At 41.3% G+C, this 20,046-nt stretch overlaps 2 protein-coding genes across 3 annotated transcripts; both read right to left on the reverse strand.

Annotated features, from left to right (window-relative positions):
* On the reverse strand, positions 1-2,823 carry LOC113583641 (mitochondrial fission 1 protein). Its single transcript, XM_027020077.2, has 5 exons — positions 2,748-2,823; positions 2,411-2,543; positions 2,043-2,119; positions 1,853-1,958; positions 1-1,630 (listed from the first exon to the last, which is right to left on the reverse strand). Exons 1-5 carry the CDS (start codon positions 2,790-2,792, stop codon positions 1,533-1,535), a joined length of 459 nt encoding a protein of 152 aa, XP_026875878.1. The 5' UTR covers positions 2,793-2,823; the 3' UTR covers positions 1-1,532.
* A 7,451-nt stretch (positions 2,824-10,274) lies between these two features.
* Positions 10,275-19,924, reverse strand: arhgef15 (Rho guanine nucleotide exchange factor (GEF) 15). Of its 2 annotated transcripts, none has more exons than XM_027020056.2 (16): positions 19,837-19,924; positions 17,799-18,281; positions 16,811-17,620; positions 16,495-16,543; positions 16,204-16,268; positions 15,706-15,944; positions 15,402-15,562; positions 15,131-15,283; positions 14,567-14,696; positions 13,514-13,588; positions 13,080-13,172; positions 12,525-12,679; positions 12,147-12,314; positions 11,756-11,841; positions 10,704-10,808; positions 10,275-10,618 (listed from the first exon to the last, which is right to left on the reverse strand). In XM_027020056.2, exons 2-16 carry the CDS (start codon positions 18,199-18,201, stop codon positions 10,467-10,469), a joined length of 2,844 nt encoding a protein of 947 aa, XP_026875857.2. In that variant the 5' UTR covers positions 18,202-18,281; positions 19,837-19,924; the 3' UTR covers positions 10,275-10,466. The 2 variants fall into 2 exon arrangements, with proteins under 2 accessions (XP_026875857.2, XP_026875856.2); XM_027020055.2 differs by having other exon boundaries at positions 12,147-12,317.
* Between the last annotated feature and the right edge of the window lie 122 nt (positions 19,925-20,046).

A 20,046-nucleotide genomic window follows, 5' to 3' on the forward strand; every position in this document is an offset into this window, starting at 1 on the left:
GGGTGTTAATACTTTGCTTTTATTTACAGTGTTTCTGAAGTAACTCCCAGGATGCAGTGTTCATTACTGCACACAAACAAACTGAAGAATTGCTTCAGTACAAGATGTGAAAAATGTGAAATTCTGTAGATTATACAAAAAACCCAGCAAAGATTAATAGTTTTCTTAGGCAACAGATAAACAGGAACAAGAAGAATTTTAATTAATTACATTTTTTGCCAGAAGAGAGACCCCCCCCCCTTTGTGAACTATGTTCTGCGAGTTCTCCAAAACACAGGATTGACATTTAGTGTGGATTTTCCACATTACCTCCATCTACAATACATGCATATTATAAACACTCTAAATCCTACCAGTACCCCCAGAAATCTTTAAGAATAAATGATTACTGTTGTTTTTGGTTTAATATACACAGTCTTGAACACCAGCAATAAACTAGTGCTAAAGATCTGAGTATTGATTTTTTTTTAAATTATGGAAGGAATATTTCTGTCCCAAACCTTTAATGTAAAAATGTTACACAGGTGCCCCCCTGTGGACTGTTTAAAGGAACCACACACACGAAGTTACTGTGAAGATTAGAAACAGATGTTTTGTGCAGTTTCCTTTGTTGACACTAACAAATTAAATGCTCATCACTGCCCCTTAATAAAAAATACTAAGCCATGGTTCAACTTGACGTTAACAGTAAGGATATGTTAGATTTTCGCTTGGGGGGTGGGGGGGCTTAAAGTCAGCATGTTCCCCAACATGATCTACCTTTGATCCAACTGCTCACAACAGCAGTTCTGTAGGTAAAACGTTTCCTCTTTTCTATGACACACACACTTCCAATTAAACCATAGCAAGTTTCCCCACAATAATGTCAAAACTGAAAAAATAAGCAGAGCTGTAAAGATATGCACATTGAATTACAGCATTCAAACCCTGTTAAGATGGTTAATTACAAATAAGAATCCAGATACATTTTACTCCTCACTCTTAATGAGGAAAACATTTATTATGTAGTTGTGGAAATTGCTTGAATTAGTTTGATCAAATTGATACTCAAATTACAATAATAATGGCTGATGTGGTACAAGCACTCAAAGACTAATAAAATGCACCTAAAAACAAAACTGTTTTTAGTCAGAGGATAAGTAACTACCCATTTTACCACCTTGAGCTGATCACACCATTCTTATGACAAAAACCCATAAGTACTAGCACAGCCTCAGGACACAGAAGCAATGAACTGAACAATAATTCCATGCCATAAAAGAATAAACAACCCCTTTCATGTTACAATGGTCAGGTGGACTGTGGTTCAACATGTCAGTGCATTTTACAATAAAGCTAACAGAAAACTCCTTGAGTTAGTATAATATGTAATATGGAAAGCACTGACATTATCTGGGTAAATTGCCAAAGAACTAGTAAGGCGTCAAAGGGTTAGCTTCAGTTCAATCAAATACACAATGAGGGGAGGCGTGGTTTAATCTCACCATGTTCCCACCTAGACACCTTCATGATAATTGAGTGTGCCGATTTTCTCATGCAGCCTTCTTAGCCACAGCTAGGCCAATCAGACCAGCCAATCCAGCCACACCTAGACCAATGCCTCCAACAATCGCCATACCGACCAACCCATCTATAAAAAGTAAAGGAGAAAGAAAATATTACAAGATTTAGGACATTGTTCATGCTGACAGTGCTTGTGCAAATGATGCAATGTGCAGAAGTAATTACTGAACAAGGATTGACTGGTTTTTAAAAGCTGATTTAGACTGGCATTGCTAATGCTGATATGTCCAATCACACATAAGGCCACTTTCAGAAGACCCAATTGTGCACACAAATCAGGATTGCTGACCTCTCTTCATGGCCTTGTCTATGAGTTTCTCGAGTTCCAGTGCCTGGGTGTTGCCTGGTTCATTCTTGAGTAAGGTCCTGATGTACTTCAGCCCCCTCTCATACTCCTAGACACAGCAGAGGTGGAAGGACAGTCAATCTCTGCATGACCTGAGTTTGTGAACATGTCTTTTTGAGAACGTATAAATCACCTTCAGTTTGTAGTTTGCAACAGCCAGGTAAAATAGGTAATCCCTCTGATCATCTTTGGTCCCTTTATGAATAAGCTCTGTGGAATATATGATTAATACATTTGCTTTAGTTAGGCCAAACTGATACCCAAACATTTCACTGAGGGTGGCTTGTGTGGTACACGCATTCAAAAACGCACCAATAAAATCCACCTAAAAACATGTGCATCTTTAAAAAAAAAATGCATGTGTTGTGCTCTTTGGTCTGGTGGCCAACGCAGACGTTTGCTGCCTGAAAGACCCCAGTTGGAGACCAGGTGCTCAGTCTTCTCATACACACTCAGAGAAGTTCTGCAGTATAGAACAGTAAATTCCTAATTAGTCCTCACCATCTAGGAGCACGATTCCTTTTCTGATGTCCTTGGGGTGTTTGCTTCGAATCAGACACCACGCATACTCGAATTTAGTGTCTTTAGAAACGCTACCCTTTGCCAGTTCCGCATTATATTTCTTCTCAAATTTCTGAAAACGCACGAGAGTTTAAATGTTTATAGTTAGACAACTGTGAGAATAAGTAGGTAGCTAACTAGCTAAGTTACATGTCTGTTTCCTTTCACTTTTAAACATCCATTTATTTTGTAAAGATTTTACAATAATACAGGTACACATTTCGCTTTTCAAAAACAAAATCTATAAAGTAAAAGGAATAGAAAATTAGTACTTTACCTCAAGATCTTCGGGGGCAACAACATCGTTAACAACAGCCTCCATATTGCCGGAACTGTTTCGTTTATGGTGTCGTAATCACGTCACATGACTCATGTAACGCGTCGAGCAACTTCTTTTATACGATAATGTATGAACGCGTATCGTAAATGTTTGCTTACAATGAATAACAAACAGATAAAATAATAAGGTCTTGGTTATCACTGATATGCGAATCATTACATTGCAAATGATTTATTTTGTGCTACTCGAAGGCACCCATAGAAGAATAAATGATTTTCGCGGTGCGTTCAGAGTGTGTGTGTGTGTGTGTGTGTGTGTGTTTTAGTGGAAATATGTATCTAAATATTTGTGTACTATCTCGCTTTCGCTTTTTTTATATATATATTTGCACATGCAGGTTTGGGATCCTACAGTGAATCATTAAACAGAATTCTTAACTTACGACAAACAGTCTGTCACGTGGATTCACAATTTAATTAAAACAATGTCAATCAGAGAGACTCCACCTGAACCTTCTGTTTTGTTCAAGGGCATCTTCAAAAGTCATCCATACATTATATGAACATATTACATTCACTTATATCATACTCACATGACTCATATGCATTACGAGAAAGTGGTTTGGTGAATTTATTTTCTCCAAACCTGCCAATTTCAGTTTTTGAGGTTATTTGTATATTCAATTATTTCAGTGTATGTTGAGACGAAACATGTAAATCTATTCTCTAATGAAAGTTGAGTCTTCTGGGAAAAGTGAGGCTGTGATTTTTTTTTTTTCTTATTCATCCTTAGCACAATTTTGTTTGGATTCTTCCTGTTAAGATTATTTCACACTGCACCAAATGATAAGCATTTTAACCACCCGTTCAGCAATCTTTGATGAAAATTTATAAGTCTACAGCTGCTTAACTACTGGCAACTTTTAAAAGCTAAATTCCACAGCTGATTTACAAAATGGAAACTTTCCTTTCCTATATCTTTTTGTCTCCAGGTCAGATGTGTGAAACCTTCTTCTGTTCATCAAGACCCATTTCCTCGGCCCCACATACCGATTTTATGTGCAGGGTAAGCAGGTCACCTTGCATGCTTCTGCTTAATTGCAAAACATGAACACTGTCAGTGACCATGTGCTACACAGAGAATGTCGAGGCTGAAGTCACCATGTACCTGAGTTTGGTCAGTTGATTTGTACATGAATGTGTTTACCACAAGTTAAATAATACACTTTTGGTTTCTGGACTGGATCAAGAGACTAAATCTGATGTGATCATTTCTTGAAAAATGAACCTCATAATTTTAGAGAAGCGTCAGCATGTCCTCACGCTATGGCAGGTGGACCTGTAATGCGTACAGTTTCGGGCCACTGGGCAGCTGAGTGTGGCTACACACCTGCAGATGGACCCCTGGGGGGATCTGTCCCTATGTGTGTCCTACTTTTCCTGTCTGGTCAAGAACCAGGTGAGTCACAACTGCCAAGAGTCTTTCCATTAGCAGATTCAGTGTAAACACTGACTAAATGGGTAGTCATAAAATGATTATTTTTTTCCATCATCATTGGCTTGAATGAGATTGTTACTCTGTCATTTGAGATTCTAAATTAAAGTCTTTTAGTCCCAGCCATCAGGGTCCCACTGCTAATTTGCTCAAAGGATTCAGCACTGAAAATCATATGTTCATTTGAGCTTTGTGTCCATACATTTGGCCCAGTATGCTCTGTTGTGCTAAAGGAGCAGTAACTGATCATATGTCACTGGTGCAGTGATGGCACATTCTTTGAGAGATTAGCTGAATATCCTTAATGATGTACAGTGATTTGCTGATTGTTTTCAGGGGGACACAAAATTTCAACTGCAGTTGTGGTTTGTGAGTGAAGCTCCTGATGGAGAGGAAAGCTTGCAGTCTGTGCTACTCTCCTGCAACCTCCAGGTGCCCTGGAGCCCACGAGAGATCCTCTGTGAGGAGAACTATATGGAGGTGCTTACGACTGGGACTAGAATGCCATTGATACTTTCTTCAAATTTGACACATCTCAAATAAAGAATTTATGTATCTGACTGCTGTTTTTCTGTTTGTCTGTCTGCAGGTGTCTGTGATGAAGCAGGTCCCCTCCAACCATAGGTGGGGTATGGAGTGGCTCACACTAGCTCCAGTGGTAAGGCAGACTTGTCTTTTTTTCTAAACTTAGCTTGGTTTTATCTGTTGGCTATTTTCTTTCTCTACTTGTCCTGCAGGATCCTGCTGGGTTCCTGAGCTGCATCAGCAGCCCAGCTGGGTTCCTCTGCAGGAGGAGATGGTCCCTGTTCACCTAGTCCATCTGCTGGGGTACCACATCAGCACCACAGCTGAGGCTAGAGAGAGAGCTGAGAGCAGAGCTCGCATCCTCCTTCACTGTGGCTATGGATCCAGAATGGCCTACAGACTGCAGGTCGTGAACACCACATGTACAGTGCCAGATCTCTATATCTCTATAAAACACACGCACTCAGGCTGTCCCAGCTTTACAAGGCCAGAACAGTTTTACAGTACTGCTGCTTCAAGTTTCTATTTCTATTTGATATCGAACATTCCTCTACAATAGAACCTTTTATTGTAGTACAGCGAGGAGATCTAAAGTCCTCTATAAAGGGGCTGTTGGGTGCTCAGGAATGTTAGCTAGAGTTTGAGTTCTTAATACATTATTTGGGTGATGTGTGAATGAATCTGGCAGTTTCAGGGTTTCGTGAGTAACCTGATCAAGAGGATTGAACTGTATTCCTAAATATTGCCATTTGTGGATACACAAATCTAGAAAGCAAACTGTAGTCAGATGTGGGGGTGGGGCTGTAGCTCACCTGGTAGAAGAGCCGGAACAGCAGTGGTGCCAAGGTCTGATTCTGAAGATCCACTATCCAGGACTTGGTGAGAGCAATGTGTTAGCAAAATTAAGATCATGAATTTAATTCCCAAGGAGTACTCAGTCGCATAATGTATACTGATTTTATTTATTTATATATATAATCTCTGTAGACTTATATTTATATTTTATAAGTTGTTCCAAATAAAACAAATGCTGATAGTGTGTGTGTTTGTGTGTGTGTGTGTGTATGTGTGTATGTGTGTGTGTGTGTGTTGGATGCACCACTAACCTTGTAAAATTGAGTCATGGGAACATGGCTGTGTGTTACTGCCAGCAGGAGGGTGATGTTCTGATGGAGGTGGTTGGTGCCACCATCTTATACAGGCACCAGTGGACTCTGCTCAGAGTAGACACCACAGTGGCCTGCTCTATGATTATGCCTTTCCTATACTAAGCAGAATATTAGACTTATTCTTCTGCTTCTACAGTCTACACAATGCATGCCCATTCCCTTTCCTGTCCTCCCTCCCTCCTCCCCTCAGGCCGAGAGCATTGGGGCAGGGATAAGATGCTCTGGTCTCTGCCCCTGGTCCCCTTACCGCTGGTGCACTCTCCCCTCACACACAAGAGCTTGAAAGTGGGTGTGAGGGGACACTCTCTCAGTGCATGTGCAGCTCATCACCAGGGTTATGAAATCCACTATAATAATCGAACTATAGACATGCATACTCCATTTGGAGCTGAAGGAGGATGAATCAAAGGTATACGAACATTCTTACAGATGCACACACAATCTCAATGATTCACACACACATACACACTCAAACACTCCCATTGATGCACAAACACACATACACAGATGTGCTCATAGATGCACATACACTCACATTCTCAGATATGTACAAAGTTGCATTCTTGCATATACTTTTGGGTTAAAAGTTATAAATATTTTTCTTAGACAATATTCCTCCACTCATACAGACATCCATTATGCTTGACCTGACATGTGTTTGTGCAGAGCGGGGTTGCTGGAGGTCTGTACTCTGACATATGCAGTGGATATGCAGGTGTTGCTTGAGTGGGAGGACGCAATGTGGAGCTACACCCAAAAGTGCACTTTAAGGACCCACACAATTCAGCGCCATCCATACCGAATCAGGATCACCAAACGTAAGACAGATACACATACACATATGCACATCCAGCACAATCCATAAACATGCGTGCACACACATAAAAGCTGCCATCATTAATTAAGACACTCTCGCTCTCTCTCTCTCTCTCTCTCTCTCAAAGGCAGTCCCCTCAGTGGGTGAGTTTGCAGTTGCGGTCGGCTGGTTTACATGGGATGTGGCACTGCTGAACGTAACTTTAGAAGGTCAGCTGATGAGGGTGGAAGAGGCGGAGTTGAGCGGGGTCCACATCTCTCAGGTGCCCTTTTCCAATGGTACACACTGATACCTACTCCAGGTGCCCTTCACACACCCACTCTCTGCCCTCCCCCACTCTCTGCATTGTTCATCTTCACCTCAGCTCTTTTTCCTTCAGCATAAATTGGATGGATTTGTGATTATCTATAGAAACAGATCTGTAGTTATCTGTAGAAGCAGATCTATATTTACTGCAGTGGGTATTTGATTCTCTGTGTGCAGTATCTGGGCAAGAGCTACCCGAGCTTCACGCTCTCTGTGTGCTTCTCCTTCATACTGTCACCCAGTGGAGAGACCTTCCACCAGTCTGCTACTGTGCACACTCACCTACAGGATGTTGGTGATTTAATGTTGATTAATTACATTCGGGATGTCTGTTATTGTAAGTAATAACCTTCAAAGTTTTGTTCTTTGAACTTCTACAGTGCTACCATGGCTGGATGGGGAGTGCAATGCCGGTGGTGTGCGCATAATGTTGCATTATGGGACCATAGACTCAGAGTGGACAGTGTATGTGGGAGGGTACCGTTTGGACTGGGACCTGGTGCGGTCTGGCCAATACACTCTGAACAGTTACGAGGGCTATTTTAGTGCGGAGGTGCCCTTATATGGACCAGGAATGGACTACAGGGTACAGTGCTCCCAGTAAAGGGAGTCAGGAGAACAAAAAGCATCTTGTGACTATGATGATCATCATTTTCCTGTCTTAATATTTATTTTAAAAAACTTTTCATTTCTCTGTCTCTTTAATATAGTCTGTTCTTCAGACTATTGTTTTTTAATTTACTTGTGTTTTGACAAATTATCCAAATGACTCTAATTATCCAAAGATATATCTATCTCCTTGCTACTGTTGTAGTGAACATTTTTTTATTTAATCTGAGTGTAAGTGAAGGCGTTGATACCAGTTACAACCTACATTTAGATAATTTAAGAAGTAGCATAATGGAATAAGGTTGGACCTTATTCAGATGACTGGGATCTGGTCAGGAGGAGGGGGCTCTGAAGATGTATGTTTTTTGTAGTCCTGCTGTACTGTTGCTGTGTCATACTGTGGACCAGAAGAAACCTCTTGCTCTGGTGTCTACTAAATATATGGAGAAATGTCAATAAACATTTCTGTGCAAACTGTGACGCTCTCGGCAGTGTGTCTGCTGGACTGGCGCATAGTTGTGCTGGTGGACACAGCTGGTGCGTTCCATCCTGTGGATCCTGAGCACACAGCACTGCTGGACACAGCATGTGGCCCACTTGGAACGACCTGCTTCAAGGCTCTGTTCAGCTTTCCAGCAGCCTCCTGCGGCTCCTCCATCACTGTGAGTAGAGGAACTGCTCTAAATCAGAGTTTATGGAGCGTTGCATGTGCACAGATCAGCCAGCCATGATTTCTTGCAAATCAATAAAGTGCCGGGATGTGGTGAGAGCTGTCCTCTCATTCCACTCTAAGCCACTGACACATCTTCCTGGATCTAGCTGGTGTTGCAGAACTCTGTGATTGTTGGTACCTGGTCCATTATCTCCCTACTGTGCAAATAGAGCTCAGGACTCCACTTCCCTCATGCTGTTTCCCCTTTTACAACACTCCCAGCATGAAGGTGGCCATGTGATCTACACAAATGAAGAGAGATATATGCCCCCAGGTCCTGCCCACCTGAGACCACAACTCCCATATAGGTGAGCCAGAATCAGGTGTATTACAGAAGTGCAAACACATACATTGGTGTACCTGGAAGGGTGTACAGCTGCCACAGACACACCTGTACTATTCCTCAGGTCCTTTAATTCTAGAACTATTCTACATGGAAAATGAGAGCCATAATATTCAGTTTATCTGGTGCAAAAGTCCTTAACTCCTTTTCTGTAATGTGATGAGCTGTAAACGTAGGTGTGCACATTGAAGGTTGGTTAGATTAGATAGACAAAGATGAATAAATAAATAGACAGAATGTGTTTATAGTTGTGGAGCATGTGTGTTGGGAAGCGGGTGGTGGGGGTGGGGGTGGGGGTGGGGTAGGACCACTCAGAACATTGCAGGTCAGTGCAGCTGCAGGAATTAAGCAGAGCAGTGCCGCTTTATCCCCAGCAGAGCCTTATGAAAAATGCTGACTGTGAATGACCACTTATGAAAGGCTGTTTTCCCGCAGTGTACCTCTAATGTGTGTGTATCTGGAGAGCAGTGGTGGCAGTCCCAGCCTCTACCAGCCACACTCCATGCTGCTCCCCAGCTTCCCTCCCAGTCCTCCACCTTCGTCACTCACTTCCAACAAGAGCACCGGTAAATCGGCACACACGCACAGACAGGTCATTAGCATACATCAATACATCACTAGCACACAGTACTGTAAGACTCCATATCCCTGGAGCTCATTAGTAGTAAACACTGGTGATTTTCACAATTTCCGGAGCAATTGAAGCTACAGAAGTGGTCGTAGTGGTTAGGAATGTAGCAGTTTTTCTGATGTGACAACCCAGCTTCTCAGGCACTTAGCTAAAGCTGTGTTGAAGTACTGGAGGGCTCCTGGAGCAGGGTTGGGAAACACCACTATTGCAACCCCAGCTCAAGGGAGGCACCATAAAACTCAAAACACTAAAGATACCCAAAGAAAAATGTTGAGTTAAACAGCAACATTTAAGCCAGGGGGCAAAATACGGTAAGAGTGGAGGTGTGTCCAGGCCTTTTCAACTTGCTTATTGTGTATCTAAAGTGACACAATATGCTTATACAGATATAAAAAAAAGTTGTCTACATGCTGGGGGATGATGTCACTAATGGAGGTGTGGTTTTGCTTGTTGGGGGGGGGATGGTGTCACTAATGGAGGTGTGGTTTTGCTTGTTGGGGGGGGGGATGGTGTCACTAATGGAGGTGTGGTTCTGCTTGTCAGGCGGATGATGTCACTAATGGGTGAGTGATTCTTTCATAAAACCCACCTTAAATTTAAGTTGACTGCACTTATTTGGTGGGAGGAGAATCAAGAGAAAAGCGGACATCACACGATTGCTCTTTGTCTGTGTCTATTTGTCGAAAACAATAGTAATATTTCCTGCATACACCTGCATAATAGCCACAATGACAAAGGTGGATCCCGGCAGCAGAGAGAAAGGTGGCCATTGGTCCCTTTTGTCCTTTGCCCCCACTTGAGTGACTTAAATCTTTACAATAAAAGTTTTCATTTTTCTGGACATTCTGGTGCATCTTTATGTTCCCATCGAGAATGCAACACATCCTGCTTAGAAATAACTAGGCTTTTAATCAAATATTTCACTTTAAATTGTTTTATTTCTCAGTGATCATTTTAAATGAAATTAATGATCTAGGGTTACATTTTATACCTTTAACTTCTTGTACAATTAGCAGCCTACTATACTATATACAGAATGCTTTGAAGATGGGAAGTAATGAGTGGCCTGTACTCAAGCTCAGCAACCAGATTGGAATCTTTTGGCAAATTTCAGCGCTGAACAATATGATTGGCTGCCTGTGCCAGTCTAAATTGTTCTCTCAGGTTCCGGCGTCGCTGGTGCTCGTTGGTTACCTCAGCAACAGTCTCCTGGGGAAACCAGCCCCTCTGTCTGTCTGAAAGACGGATTCCCTCATACCACCCTTGCCATGGAAAGACAGAAAAACAATGTTGAACAGTGCCTAATCTCTTTAAATTAAATGTGCTTCTAATTTTTTATAGCCTTACCCTCATTTGTTTTGCGTATAACATTGATGACATCAGAGGGTTCTAAACTGAGCTCATCAGCTTGTTTTGCAACATATTGACAGATGCACTGTACCTGAGGGCAATCTAAACACACACACACACACACACACACACACACACACACACACACACACACACACACACACACGTATAAGTATAAGAAGGCAGGGAATTGTTGTTCTGTCCCTCATGCTCCTGAGGCAGGCTTACAGGGACCAGTAGAGCAGAGCTGCTTACCTCAGGTTGGACTGCTGTTTGAATAGGTTCGGACTGGGTTGATGGACTACAAGGATTGTAGTGTCACTGCTATCGAGACACTTAATCCTGAGCTGTAGTAACCCATGGTCAATAATGTGGTTGTAAAGTCTTGTTGACTAGATTATTGTTATGATGCTTTATAAGCTTTAGAGCAGTGGATCCCAGTTCTGCTTCAGTAGCTACCTACACTCCATTTAAGTATTTTGTTCTCCTTTTTAAAACCCCTATTTTAAATCCATTGCCTTCTAGCGTTGCTGTATGTAACTGTTGTTGGAAAATGTCAAAAGTTTCATAAATTTTCATTTTAGTTTTCATATATTAATGTACTCACAGTATTAACAGATTTTTAGAGTTTAAAATTATAGTTTGATTGGCTGAATAATACACACAAAATAATAATACCATGTGGCTGGTGTATCAAAATAAAATCATCAAAATATAAAACAGTGAACGGGTCCATGAATGATTAGCACTAGAATAGATATGCCCTGGTTCTTTGGAAACAATTTTTTCTGCAGAAGCAGACAGGCCCTGTGCACCTGTCTGAGGGAAAGGGAGAACTAGTAGGTGGTAATATACCACCACATCATTATGTGGTTATAAAAGGATGTATGCACTATGTGTACAGTGGAGGTGCTGTGAATGCTGTATGTTCTCACAGCCCAGCTCCCCAATTCCGATTGAAAATAAGGAGACGATTGCTCACTCGTGTTTTTTATATGTGCATCCTAAACTGGGGAATAGGGGATAATTTCTCCTACACTGAAGCTCACCCCAGTCCTCATACACCTTCTCCTTCTGTTCCTCCTGCGTTCCAGTCAGAGATGGGAATGCAGCTATCCACCTGTGCATGTCTGATCTGGAAGGGAGGGGAGGGGGGATAGAAACAGATAAGAAAAAGGGACAAAAGTAAGATGAGGGAAGGAGAACTAGCAATAGTTAAATTATATTCTCAAAAGCTGGTGATAATGCCTGTTATATAAAGGCACTACAGAGTAGCAAATAACCATAGCCCAAAACAACTCTACTCAATCCTAAAACCACTCAATCCTAATCTTGAACCACCCTACTCAACTGTAACCATAAACCATTCTGTTTTATCTCTGGTGGTGTGTTGCTTCACAGCGTATGACTGTTTCTAGGTGGCATGCATGTGCAACTTACTCCGTGTTGGCCTTGAGCAGGCGCTCACAGGTGTTGCCCTGGTGATTCTCTAGTATGGTTAGGCTGAAGGCATGCTCTAGTTGGGGGGCTGGCCCACCCTCAACACCCTGGACTTGCACCAAAGAGCGGTGGGCATGGTCCAGAACGACAAACCGCTCTGGACTCACACTGCTGGAGTGATGGAAACACATGAGCGAATGGAAGAGAGAAATATCATCATTTGTGCTAGACTGCTACTCTGTCACAAGCTAGCCATATTGGTACACTGAAGGTGAATTAGTGAAAATATGGTAAAAGTGAATAGATGGTGAAAGTATAATGTATAGTCGGGTGTAAATAAAAGGTTCTTGCCCCCTGGTGAAATATAATTGCACTTACCTCTTCCTAGCAGTGAGGATGAGGAGGTCATTGAAAAGGAAGATGTAGATGGGTGTAAAGCGGAATCTGAAGCCAAAGAGTGATCCTGCTTTACTGAGCTCCTGCAGCTCACCTTGTTTCTCCAAACAACGTGTTTTAGACACAAGTGGGATGGCCTATTGTGAATATTATAGGATAAAACACAATAGTGTCTAAGGGTTAAGTGTTCATTTAAATCTTATGCAAATGTGTAGATTGCCCTATTTAAGTATGTCAGTCAAGTCAGCTTTATACTACACACTTATTCTGTAGAAAACCTGTTTCTTTGTCTTAAATGTCAAAGCTATGCACGTGTCTGAGTGAGTACAAGCAACCTTGGGTACCAGAAGTTTGAGCTGACCTTTACCCATCTCCATGTGGATGCTGTGGGAGTGTGTAGCTTGCATTGTGGGAGCGTAGTTTGTGTTGTGAGAGTGTGTAGTTTGTGTCGTGTATAGTTTGTGAGTAGGACGTATTATTTGGGCAATGAGTGCGTAGTCTGTGTTACTGTGAAATATGTGCTAAGTGGTTTCACACCTTGAGTTTGTCAAACTCGAGCAAGTTGGCGATGTGCATCAGTTCTTCCATCTGCTTCATCTTCCCCACCTGTGTGTTCGCCTCCCTGATGATCTGACAACAAACACAGCCATGCAAAGAACTGTAGAGTTACAGCTCCCAGTCTCACAAAGATGGAACAATTACCAAGAGTGTCCTGCTGTTACAGGTCTGTTGCTGTTACCACTGTACACATTTTTCTTTTTCTTTTTTTAGATGCAAATAAAAGTTCAAATGGAAAAAATTTTTTATGCAGTTAATAATGTTGTCTTCTCTATTTCTTCCCGGATGTTCTTTGTTTTGTACTCAAAATCAGGTTCATTTATCTTTCAATACTTTAACACACAAAGCTTTAAATAAGCAGCTAGCCTGGCAGCTACAAACATAGAAGGAAGACAGATTAGTGTCGTTCTCACCTCAGAAACAGTAGCAAGAGCTTGGGAAGCTGTGCTTTCCTCATGAGAATCCTCCATTGTCCTCTTCAGAATGCTCTAGAAACATTTCACCACACCACAGAATGCTATAAAACAGACTCTTACACTTCAAACTGCTCTAGACACAATTCAGTATCATATGGCTGAGAGATGTAAAATGTGCATTTTTTAGGGAACAGATAGGTATTTCAATATATGAGTGTGTGTGTGTGTGTGTGTGTGTGTGTGTGTGTGTGTGTGTGTGTGTGTGAGAGAGAGATAGAGAGAGACCTGGATAAGTATTTGGATAGAGAGAGAAAGAAAGAGACCTGAATGAGCATTTTGATGTGTGTGTGTGGGTGTGGGTGTGTGTGTGTGTGTGAGAGAGAGAGACCTGGATGAGTATTTTGATGTATGTGTGTGTGTGTGTGTGTGTGTGTGTGTGTGTGTGTGTGTGTGTGTGTGTGTGTGTGTGTGTGAGAGAGAGAGAGACCTAGATGAGTATTTTGATGTATGTGTGTGTGTGTGTGTGTGTGTGTGTGTGTGAGAGAGAGAGAGAGAGACCTGGATGAGTATTTTGATGCGCGGGTGTGTGTGTGTGTGAGAGAGAGAGAGAGAGAGACCTGGATGAGTATTTAGATGCGTGTGTGTGTGTAAGAGAGAGACCTGGATGAGTATTTTGATGTATGTGTATGTGTGTGTGTGTGTGTGTGTGTGTGTGTGTGTGTGAGAGAGAGAGAGAGAGACCTGGATGAGTATTTTGATGCGCGCGCGTGTGTGTGTGTGTGTGTGTGTGTGTGTGTGTGAGAGAGAGAGAGAGAGAGAGAGAGAGAGACCTGGATGAGTATTTTGATGTATGTATGTATGTGTGTGTGTGTGTGTGTGTGTGTGTGTGTGTGTGTGAGAGAGAGAGAGAGAGAGACCTGGATGAGTATTTTGATGTATGTATGTATGTGTGTGTGTGTGTATGTGTGTGTGTATGTGTGTGCGTGTGTGTGTGTGAGAGAGAGAGAGAGAGAGAGAGAGAGAGAGAGAGAGAGAGAGAGAGAGAGAGACCTGGATGAGTATTTTGATGCGTGTGATGCGCTGGAAGGGCAGCAGCATGAAAGAGGTGAAGGGGAGGCGTCTGCAGAGTGGAGATTCCTCCAGCCGCCGCATAATCACTGCAAATGCTCGGTTACACTGCCTGAGGTTACACACAAATATACACAGATCAATGCAATCATACCCACACACCAGACACATATAAATAGATGAAAAATTAATAGTATTTAGAGTATACACTGTGTATATAGGTAGAGGCACTGTAGAGTAGATGTGGTGTAGAGTTTAATGTTGAGTAGAGGCAGTATTTAGTGTTTGTGAAGTTTCTGTTAGCATATGATGATGTAGAGGATATGTTGAGAGGAAGCTGTGCTGCAGATAAGGAAATGAAGATTAATTGGCCATGTTGGAACAATACGCAACACACTGTCAGAGAAATGAGAAATAGGAGTAAGTGTGTGTGTGTGTGTGAGAGAGAGAGAGAGAGAGAACATGTATGCATTATATTGTTGTGTCTGTGTGTATTTGTGTTGATATAGGCATGTGTGTATATGTGTGTTCATATATGTGTCTTACATTAGTCTGCTGTAAGTCTTTTCCTGATAAACCTGGTTTCTGACATAATCTATGTAGACAGAAAAGTATTTTTCTGCATGGTGATGAATGATATCACAGATGTCAGATATGAGCACATTCTCATCCACTCTGTCCAGCAGCGCTTGCATAAACCTGAGAGGAGAGGTGTCAGGTAGTAAAGATTTCAACACTGCAAGGACAGGAATATTTATGTACAGCAGTAAAACTCTCCTGAAGGGTAAATCTATTGAAATATTTTGCTCTTTCTCACCTCTCGCTGACCTCATACACCTGCAGAATGTTGGAAAATAGCGACTTCCTGTCATGAATAACCAGTGTATCATCCAATTCTCGTGACCCCAGGAAGTGATCTTTGAGCACTCGAAGTGAGCGCAGATATGAGGCCTCTGAGGTCAATACTTCAAACATACACTAAGACAAAGGTGAAAGGTCGAAGTTTGAAAAGGCACTACAGATGAGAAGAAGATGATTGAAGATTCTTAATCCTGAAAATTTCAGATTTTATGATGACATACTTCTTTCTCTTTTGTGCTCTCTCTCTCTCTCTCTCTTACCTCCTGTCTATGTTTTTCTGTATGAGTGAGTGTCTGCAGTACTCTGCTCTCCTTCACCACAGGAAGCTCTTGCCACAATGTGATCTCCAGCAGCTCATTCCTGGATGGGTTCCCAGTGGCCCCAGTCCCCTGCATCCCCAAACACTCACTCATGCTCTTCCTTTGGGCTTTGGGGCTGTCATCCTGCAACTCAGCTGCTTCCTTGCACACTTTCGCCTGATACATCTGATACAAAGGCTCTGCACACAGCAGTTATACACAGACAGGATTTATTTTACTTTCGATGTCTGATTTCACAATTGATTCTGAGGGCTTCATGATTGTCTCCAGGGGCCTTAGAATTTCAGATTAAAAACAGATTATTCTCATGACATATCTAACATTCCAGATTCCTTTTCATCCTGTTTCTGAGTCAGACTTTTTATGATTATCATAGCAGAAAAAAAATGATGGATTAACATCATCTTCAAGTACAAAACAGTTTGATTATCATCTTACCATAGTCACTGTTTGGCTCCCAGTCATGAGATATCCTACGGGGTTCCTGCTCCTGTTTTCCATTTCTAATAGAAATGGGGGGGGGGGGTACAGAGTAAGGAGTCAGAGGGAGAAGGAGTCAGAAAAAAGAGTGTGATGTCATGACCATCTGAGTATGGATGGGTACATGGACTTATTATGTGCTGGGAATAACGCAGCTACAGTTATGATTAGCCATGACAGCAAAACATCATGGCTAAGCATGAGTTCTGTTATTGGCAATAGATGAACTGGAGAAGTGGTCTTACTTACTCTGTCTCCTCCTTCATTTTTGAATCTTTGTCATCACTTTTCTTTTCCTCTATAAAATTTAAATAAATTAGAAATCCGATAGTTGATGTTTTTATTAATACCCCATATTGGATTATACTAATGCTTATGTTATACTCCTAACCATATAACTATATTTATCATAGCCTTACACACATATTTACCAAACCTTGAATCATGTATGTACAATTATTATTACCATAACTCTAATCATAACCCTATCATGTGCCATAGGCTTGTATGTGCCATAAAACTACCTACATAGAGTTCATATTGATACTGCTTTCATATAATTTACCTTTTAAGTTTGGCTTTCCTGATGGTGGGTTTTTACTTCCCCTATCAAAGCTAGTTGGAGATCTCATTGGTGGGCGACCTCCCCTTGGTGACAGCATATAGGCTAGAACTGGCTGAGTGCACCGCCTCTCTTTCTGATTAGCATGCGCGGTGGAGCATGGCCGTGGGGGAAGCTTGGGCCTGGGCGGTGGAGTTGGGGGACTAGCAGCACTCTCATTGGATGGCTGAAGGTCTAAATACAGAGGCTCCTCAGCAGGGAGTGGCTGGCTGGACTGGGTTTCTGCATGCCCAGTTTCTGAGGAGCACAGGTGGAAAAATGTGTCCATTGTTTCATATTCCGACTCTTTCTCCGCTTCCTTGTGAGGTCCATGATGAAAGCGAAAACTCTGGCAGTTGACGCACTGAGGCATTGTGGGAGATTTTTCAGTGGTTGTGTGTTTGGAAGGCAAAGGCTGGAATGCGTTAGCCAAATGTGTGTTCATCAGCTGTTTGTTCACCAGGTGTGTGGTTTCTTTATTATCGGCATGCACTGTTTTGGTAACCTTGCCCTCTGTCCAGTCAGTTTCTCCTTTTGATAAGTTTATTATTTCCTCTTCCCTCTTTAATGATCCATTAGTTGAAAGCTTCCTGTCCATGCACACACTGTTGTTTTCTTCGGCTTGCAGCGGCACCCACACCAGCTTCATGCCAGGCCTGTGGAGGTGGCAGACACAGTGGCAGTGCTTTTCCTCCAGAGGGCTAGAGTGTGCTGTTGAGCCTTCCTCACACAGCCCTGCACCTGACACAGAGTCCATCTCACTGCCGTCGGGGTCTGTACAGAAAGGGTTAAATCCTTCACTAGTTTTAATTCATTAAAGGAGTTTAAACATTTGCTATAATGCTATTTTTAATTAATTTTATTTCTGATCAGTTTACTTTTGTAGCTTTATTGTTGTCGTAGGATTTATAACTCAAAAGTCACTCACTGTAAAAAATAATCACTGGCATACCTGAGCGACCGGCTTCCTCACACTCAGGTGACAGGTCCTTGTTCCATGACTTTCTTTCCTTGTTCCCTTCTCTCTGCTTAATATCTTGTTTTTTATCTTTTCTCTGTTTCTGTTCATTTTCTCTAGAAGGTGGTACTCCCTTTATTTGGTCTTTCACTGTGCTTTCTGACCACTGAAATACAGCCTGATTGGATGAAGATATCCTTCCATTTCGGCTCAGAGCTTCATTTCCAGTTTCCTCTCTGTTGATGAAGCTGAGAGCCCTCTGCCGGACTGTGCCTGGCTCTATCCTCCTAATGGCCCTGTCCAGCACAGCAGGGCAGGGGATAGCGTTTGGCGACTCCAGCCTTGGTTTAGGAGGGAGGTTTGGTTTCTGAGAGAGAGTAGGCTTCAGAGCCTCCATCTTGTATGTTTGTTTCTTCCTCTAAAATCTGACCTTGACTGGTAATCTTAGGTCCATAGCAGCAGAATCCTGGGGGCTTTCTGTGACAAAAAATGTTGCACCACATTCTTGGTTATAAAAATCCCTTGATTTTACTAGACTGAGAAGCTGGAACACAGGTCAAGGGTGGTTTGTTTATAATTTTTAATTAAATCATTTTTAATTTGGATTTTAAATGCAAAATGTGTTACAGTCTATGCACATATACAAACTGCTTATGTACGTAAAAAGAAACACATAAGGTAAAAACAAATGAAATAATTGTTGGAAGAGTTAAAAATTATTAAGAAGTTTAAAACCTGAAGGTGATATGGTGCTCGGAGCTATTAAAAAACAAGAAAAAAGACAAAATTTTGGAAAATGCTGTAGTCTGTCTTTTATGTTCTCTAAGTAGTAACAGTACTAATAAAGCTATTTATATTTACATCTTCATTTTTAAACAAAAAACTATAATAGAATTCATGAATATAATATTATGCATTAATAAAATAACATTCTTAACATAACATAAAACTTCATTTTAGGAAATTCAAACAAATAAAATATCTAATAAACTATCCATAGTTTATAGTTTATTAACTCTGAAAAAGAAAACATTTAGTCTAAAAACACCTAGAGAGTGGCCCTTCTTAATATTCTCTCTGAAACTTTATTTCAGAGTTCAGAAGAAAAACGCCTTCCACCAAAGGAGTTCCACAGACTGTGTCAACTGAGTGAAATGATTGAAATTGGCTACTATGCTTCAAGAGATCAGCAGGTTATGTCATTGCTAGGCAACATAGGGCTTTAAACATTGTAAACAACATAGTCAATTTGGACTTTAGAAAGTCAATGTGAATCGAAAAAGGACCAGAGAAATATGCTATGACTTTATTTTCCCAGCAAAGAGGATGTTTCTGCTCATCCAAATTCTTACGACTTTTTAGGACAGTTTTCTATTTTGTGTAACTGTGTGGCTAAATTTGGCTGTGCTCCATCACGTCACTTCTTTAACCTGATATACATTGTGTTTGTTATTCCTACTTTAAAAAAAACAAGCATAATAACAACATTTTCTAAAGTCTTAGTTTTGTTGGAAGTGATGTGTTGGAAGTGAGATAATTTGAGAGATCAGAGGGCATGAGTAGCAATTTCTTAGAGAAAGAATTAACAACTGCTTAGGCACATGGCCCAGACTGAATGAAGAATTAATTATAATTAGAGAACTTCACCCCATCACTCATAATAATTACATAAGTAATGTTACTGAGTCAAGTACACATTCAGTTGATATACAGACCTCATTATAACCAGTGAGACTGAACTTCTCAAACTATTGTTTGAATATGTGGCTACTGGGTTGTGTATCTTCAGTAAAACTATAGAATGAATTGCTGGCAGCCAGCTTCTTGGCCAGGATTTTAACACCTGATCCTGTGAGGCAGGGTCCAACCAGTTTATTAACACCCGAGCCCGTGAGGTATATTTTGCTGGCATTTATCTGTCACTATAGATACGACTTGACAGTTAATATCTGAATATTAAAATATGTTAATATTTTCTTTTGTGTTCGGACAGATACAAAGATCACAAAGAAATGAATAGTTGTTACAGTACCTCAGTGTCGTCAGTGTCAAGGAGAGTGAGAGTTTGATGATGTGAGTTGTCTTTTCTTTGAGTTAATAATGGTTACTGCTATCAATGGTTACTTCTCATTTTGGATGGCTGCATTTTCCTTGTCACATGACCTAGGAGAGGAAGTAAGCACACTTCACTATACACAGGGGTGTGGAGACTCACTTCACTATGAGCAGACGTGGAGGAACA

This window comes from Electrophorus electricus, chromosome 6 (assembly GCF_013358815.1).
Source record: "Electrophorus electricus isolate fEleEle1 chromosome 6, fEleEle1.pri, whole genome shotgun sequence".
Taxonomy (NCBI): Eukaryota; Metazoa; Chordata; class Actinopteri; order Gymnotiformes; family Gymnotidae; genus Electrophorus; species Electrophorus electricus.